The sequence below is a fragment of the Berghia stephanieae genome, chromosome 1, assembly GCF_034508935.2.
Source record: "Berghia stephanieae isolate SIO BIC M18660-M18661 chromosome 1, UCSD_Bste_1.3, whole genome shotgun sequence".
Classification (NCBI taxonomy): Eukaryota; Metazoa; Mollusca; class Gastropoda; order Nudibranchia; family Aeolidiidae; genus Berghia; species Berghia stephanieae.
In genome coordinates this window covers 70,653,662-70,660,170 of record NC_088360.1, presented here as the reverse complement: position 1 = coordinate 70,660,170, position 6,509 = coordinate 70,653,662, and the positions used below count along the sequence as shown (strand labels likewise).

At 34.6% G+C, this 6,509-nt stretch overlaps 1 protein-coding gene across 1 annotated transcript in view; it reads right to left on the bottom strand.

Moving 5' to 3' along the window:
* The window catches only part of LOC144964464 (uncharacterized), an 11,973-nt gene extending 9,819 nt beyond the window's left edge, over window positions 1–2,154 (bottom strand). Inside the window, exon 1 of the mRNA XM_078898794.1 lies at window positions 2,018–2,154. Within this exon, the coding sequence (XP_078754920.1) occupies window positions 2,018–2,021 (4 nt within the window). The 5' untranslated portion in view covers window positions 2,022–2,154. The remainder of the gene's footprint in view (window positions 1–2,017) is intronic.
* Between the last annotated feature and the right edge of the window lie 4,355 nt (window positions 2,155–6,509).

Genomic DNA, 6,509 nt, shown 5'->3' with positions numbered 1-6,509 from the left:
CTCAGCAAGCGTCTTTCGGACTGCGAAGCTTACTACTTACTTACTTTGGTTAGGGAATGCGAGTAAAGATCATTTTCCGAGGGTTCCACTTTTCGGTCCGCATCATGGGGCTCGAACTTTGGTAAGAAGTTAGAGGCTGCTGAGATGGGTTCTTTAAGGACTAGAATATCCCGAACAAGAAGAGCGACAAACGCGGAAGTGGCATAAGCGACATAAGACGGTCTGGAAGAGAAAGACAATTAAAATTTCTCGGTGATAAACAGAAACGGCGATATCAAGAAAGAGGTCTTATTAAGGAAAAGTGTTGGGAAAAGAACCAGAGCTATACAACTGATAGGCTATGTCATTATTGGGAAAAGACTAGAGTTACACTGATAGCTTCTGTTGAAGAACTAATGACACTGATAGGCTATGTCATTGTTGGGAAAAGACCTAGAGTTGTACAACTGATAGGCTATGTCATTGTTGGGAAAAGACCTAGAGTTGTACAACTGATAGGCTATGTCATTGTTGGGAAAAGAATCAGAGCTATACAACTGACAGGCTATGTCATTGTTGGGAAAAGAATCAGAGCTATACAACTGACAGGCTATGTCATAAGTCTCAGAACACGAAATGAAGAGACAAATGAAACAAACATCAACTTTCTGAGAGGATCAGAGTACATAAAGGATCGGAGAGCCATGATGATGATGATGATGATGATGATGATGATGATGATGATGATGATGATGATGGTGATGATGGTGGTGGTGGTGGTGGTGATAGTGATGATGATGATGATGACGATGATCATCATCATGATATTTATACGGTATCATTTTAATCACTGCTTTTAAAAAGATTCTGCTCGCCAATCATTTGGGAAATGATGTATCGCTGTGTAGATAACTAGATTTTATCTCTCCCCCCCCCCCCTTTTTTTTTTTTTTTTCTTTTTTGGACATAAAATAAATCAATTCCGGACAAATTATGCCGGAAAGTAAAAGGGAAGGGGGGGGGGGGGGGGTAGACTGGATAGCAAGGTTTTGCTTTCAGGCTTTTCTGATCTTATGAACTGGTTTGTTTGTTTTTTTTTTTTTCTGTAAAAACCCATGTTCCAAAAACCTGGTCGAATTTGATGCAATAAAAATTACACCTCTGGGCGTAATACAAAAAAAAAAAACAGTTCGCAAAAAAAAAAGAAAGAAAGAGCGAGCGAGCGAGAGAGAGAGAGGGGGGAGAGAGAGAGAGAGAGAGAGAGAGAGAGAGAGAGAGAGAGAGAGAGAGAGAGAGAGAGTTGCATACCATCTCAATGGATTTGGGGTCATCATGGGATTTCAAAAGAATAAAAGATTTGGTTCTAAATGGGTAAATCACAGTGTTTTAAGAAATAATATACATTAGTAATTCTCATTTTATTTCTTTATACAGTTCGTCAAACCAAACAGTCTGTGGTAATATTTATGTGATTCCCAAAACTTCCATGTTTATATCAAACTCACCAATACATTGACACATCCTCAAGTCAAAGATTCCTTTTTACCCCAAAACTACTACTTGTGAACTATTTTTATACAAGTTCATTTACCAATATTGGCATGGAGTTATAGTTTTTTTAAAAAGAAAAAATGAAAAAGAAATGAAAAACAACTTTTTCTTGGCCAAAATACTTTTACTTTATATTATTACATCGATCAAGACTTTAAAGCAGTCTCGGGATAAAGGATATTTAACGAGTTGTGAGCAATTTTAATCGAGCGCTATATACAGTAAATACTTTCTGGTCAAAATACAAGCTCTTTGTCAATATACGCACGGTAAAATGGTATAGCCCTATGTACCGTTATTTGCAGGTCTGATACCCGAAGGCAATTTTGGACTTGATTTAATAGTGTTATAATTGATAATATTTTGTATTGGCTTGAGAGTATTTCCATTACAATAATGACCCCATAACCATTTGAGTTATCGGACCTGCAAATAAGTAGACGTCGGTAGAGTCATATCATAATCAGTGGAAAAAAATGACACTCACCCATTATTTCAGCCGTCAGTGATTCAATAAACAGGTATCCGCGATTTTCTACATTCTAATTATTTTATAATAGCGACAACACTGTTGATGAAATTGACATCAGAACAACACTGTACCAAAAAATTACATTAAATTGATTATACTCTATCGTGTGCTTCCCTCTCAAATCCGCATTAATGTAAAGTCATGAAGTCAGTGTATATTACATTATTCCGTAGCAAAATGGCAAAAATAGAGTTTTTGAAAAAAATTAAGCACAAAGCTTTTACTTCATTTATCGTTAGATCAAAATAACTTTCCAAAAGGACTTAAGCCTAAGATTATTTTGAGTGTAAAATTTAAAACTGGAAAATTGGAGATCTTTGTCTTATTTTACCGATGTGTGAAGTAAACGTTTTTTGTCCATTATTTAGAAAATTGTTTTACACGTCATTGTACGTCAGACTTAGAAGTACGCATTATAATAAATGAGGGACGTAGGGGAGAGATTCGTCTTTTGATCGTTCGATGTCTTTGTATCAGAAATGCAGGTAAAGTCGGTGACCGGAAACGATTTTGTGTACACATCTTTATACCCAAGATTGACCAAAAGCCGTCAGCATGTAGACTTAGCAGAACGGAAACCAGTCATTTCGTTCCAGCTCCTCGGTTTCCGCGACAAGAAGAAATCAGTTAAAGGTTGGTGTGATACACAATTGTCGTACACTGACAAAATACAGCGTTTTTCATTTTGGCCAGAAGACATTTACTACAAATACTAGTCTTTGAAGCCCCAAGATATAACTCACAAAATAGGTATCTCATATCATAATTCGTTTGGCGGGTCAATATTTGTACAATTAAGAGTTTCAATTAATTAATATATAAAATGCAAATCATATCAAATCATATAATATGGTACATTATTTATCATCATCAAATGTTATGTTAGAAAGCTCCCTTTCAATGACATTCTTAAAACCATTAATGGCATTGGTTTGGTTTCTTTTTTTTTTCTTCCAAATTTAGATTATTCCAAATTGCTACAGGGCAATTTCCCTGTTAGACAAATTACATCTTTCAATAAATCTATTAATATAATAAACGTTTTCCGGCCAAAATATCTTTTTTTTTTCTTTAAAAAAATCCTTTTGTCCGTACGGCACAGCATTGTGTGGTTTTGTATGTTAACCCTTTGTTTGTTTTGTTTTTAAGGGTTTTACAGCGCTTGCGACACATTTAGGTCATTTCAGCGCCAGTGAATTGTAAGGACACGAGAAATAGTAAGACAAAGGGGAATAGTTCAAATAGGGAACAGATGTAGATTCCAAGAAGATACCATCAATGAAGTTAGTTTGAGACCAACTAAAAGTCTCATCCAGACACCAGCAAAGGATCCCACTAAAGGGAATACACTCAAATATTTACATAATATATCCAAGCAGAATACATAGCGAACAATACATAACAGAGAGATGATTTACAAGGTAAAAAAATGTAATCTCTCAAAACTATTACTAGATCATTCCAAGACAAAGACAGAAAGCAACTCGGAAAACAGATAAAAGGGGATAGAAGACACAGTAACCTCATGTTTACCATGGGAGGTCAAAGGACCCCACCCAGATGTTAACCGGCCATCGGAGAATTTAATATTTCAAAGTGCTCGGAGCTAAGTGAATCACAGTAGATAAGCGCTAATTAAATGCGATATTGAAAAGATCTGGCAAGGAATGAGAGTCTCTATAGTTCAGCGATATGGTCTTCACAGGCAAAGTGGGCAACATTCTGTCCATTTGGGTAGCTGGGTTTTGTTAGATCTAGCGGAGAGTACTTTTCAATAGATTTTTGCTTTCAATCCAAAAAAAAAAAAAAAAGTATCGAACAATGGCTACCTTTCATGGCAGGCATGCTTAACGGATTTTTCAAACATTCAAAAGCAGTACTTTATTCATTAGGAAGCTCAAGTTGGCCATGATACAAACAAGGAAAACCTCTTAACCGTAATATAAATCAAGTCAAGTTACCTTGCGGCGTCTCATTCTAGGTCAGTGACGTCACACATCGTACCAGCCTTAGGCAAGCTCATCAAGCCCAAAACAAGGAAAATCGCTTGATTACACTCCTAAACACAAACATATGAATCCAGATAGATTATTGAGCAAGTAGTAACCTGTCTATACCACTTGGTGGTGTCTTCTAAACATTGAAGTAAACAGCATCATCATGTCTTGGGAAGAGACTAACAAGAGACCAAAAGAGCGTCTCAGTAAAAATTCAAGATTTGCAAATGCCTTTTAAAAGAGGGTTTAAAATAAATAACCAAAAAAAAATCATTTTATTAATCACGTAGGGGAAATTTGTATTTAGGGGCTATTCCTAGGGAAGACTGGAATAACCCAAGCGTCAGCTGCAGTGTAGTGCCGCAAACTGACCTAGGACGAAGTGACTTGCTCAAGACCACACAGCGCAGCGGGTATTCGAACTCCGCACCTTTCGGGTACTAGCAAAGACCATACCACTGAGACACGCTGCTCCCACAAATTAAAAAGGCATTAAATGTGCAACGTCAAATCCAATTAATCTGTAATGCTCGGTGACTTCAAAAGATCAATTATTATAACTAGTTATGGCTGTTAACGCCTTACATTTCCTAATTTGGATTTTCCGTTTTATTTGATCTTCTACTAAAAGGGACCTCACAGCGCTTGCGTCAATTTGGACAATTTTAGCGCCAATAAAAAAAAAGCGTACTTATGGGCAAGTTGAATGTTTATAGCGACACCATAGCTAAAATTAATTGTAGTTGGTGCATTCACCATGAATAAAATATATACAAAACACAAAGAGTAGAATAAACAACTTTATTACATTAACATGAAAAATACAAATCCCTGATATGTGTATTCTCTCATACGTTGGGAATTAATTGAAGAACATAAAAAAAAACCCAAAGAGTATCAAAATAATAACCGTTACATCTATACTGACGTACTCTGGAAAAACCCATATTATTTTAAAATTTGTCCAGAAAACTCGTCCTTCAAATATCGATTGATTTAAATGACTCTCATCTTGGCAAAAACTCTCAAACCCGGGACTTCGCTAAACCCATATTTTAAAATATGGGTTTTTCCAGAGTACGGCAGTATATACCTTATGTACAATTTCACAAGTATGACTAACTCAGTTAAGCCTTTATATACATTTCCATTGCACCAATGAGACCATGACAATTTGGATTACCAGACGTGTAAATAAGTACAATTCGATCCTAACTCAAATTCTAAATTTTGATGAATGTTATTAAAAATCAGCTTTTTGATTGTTTACATCCAGCTCATCAGTCAAAGATTATTTTTTTAAACATATACGAAAGTCCCTTTCGAATTGTTCCCTCTAGTACTAAAACCAAAATGTTCAACATAACTATCATCTCCAGAAATATTCTGACTGATAACTTCATGGTCTATTACTTTTGCAATGAGCGTAAACAACCTCAAGCTTTGAATTTCAATAAAAGTATGCCATCCTTGGCAATTTTCTTGCACCAAAACCCATTAGCGAACAATGTCAAACAAGTTTAAGAATACAATGAAAATAATAATGTAAAAAAAAAAAGGAAGAAAGTTTAAACAAAAATATAATAATGCAGTTTTGTTATTAGGTGTGTCGCGGCACTCACAACACTTGAAGATCATATTCTCTTTTAAGGAAGACTTCAATAAGTGAACAATTTCGAACAAGTCTAAGAATACAATAAAATTTATAATGTAAAAAAAAAATAATAAAAAAATAAATAAATAAATAAAATCAAATTTAAACAAAAATATAATAATGCAATTTTGTTATTATGCATATTAGCAATTGCATTACTCTCTTGATTGATTGTTTAGGGGTTTTACGGCTCTTGTGACACTTTTATGTCATTTCAGCACCAGTGAAAATGAAGATGATGTGGGAAAAGCTGTAAATTTGAAGTATACAGCATCCAAGAAAAAGAAGAGAAAAAGGGATCTGGTTCAAATAAGGAACAGATGTTTCCACGAGCAATCAATGAATGTTTATAATAATACTGAGGAAAAGCTCAATAATTTATTTTTTCAAGTACAACAGAAGGTCACAAATAAAATGAATGAATGAAATGAAATTAATAATAATTTAAGAGAATAATGAACCTACGAATAAGATAATTTTAGAAATAAGATATTTATACATACTTATTTAAACATACTTTTAACAAATTTTCTACAGAAAAACTAAATGAAAGATAATCTTAATGTGTTATATAAAAAAATTAAACATTTAATTAGTGTTTGAGAAGCTTAATGGTGCTTGCAACATGTTCGGACCACATCGGGAAAAATAAGACGAGAGCTGAATATTTCTATTTGTTTTGAGAGGTTTAACGGCACTTGCAACACACATGTGTTATTTAGTCATCAGGAAAGTATAATGACAGGCTTATTGCTTTTGTTTGTTTTTAGCTGGATCATGAGATATCACTAAAATA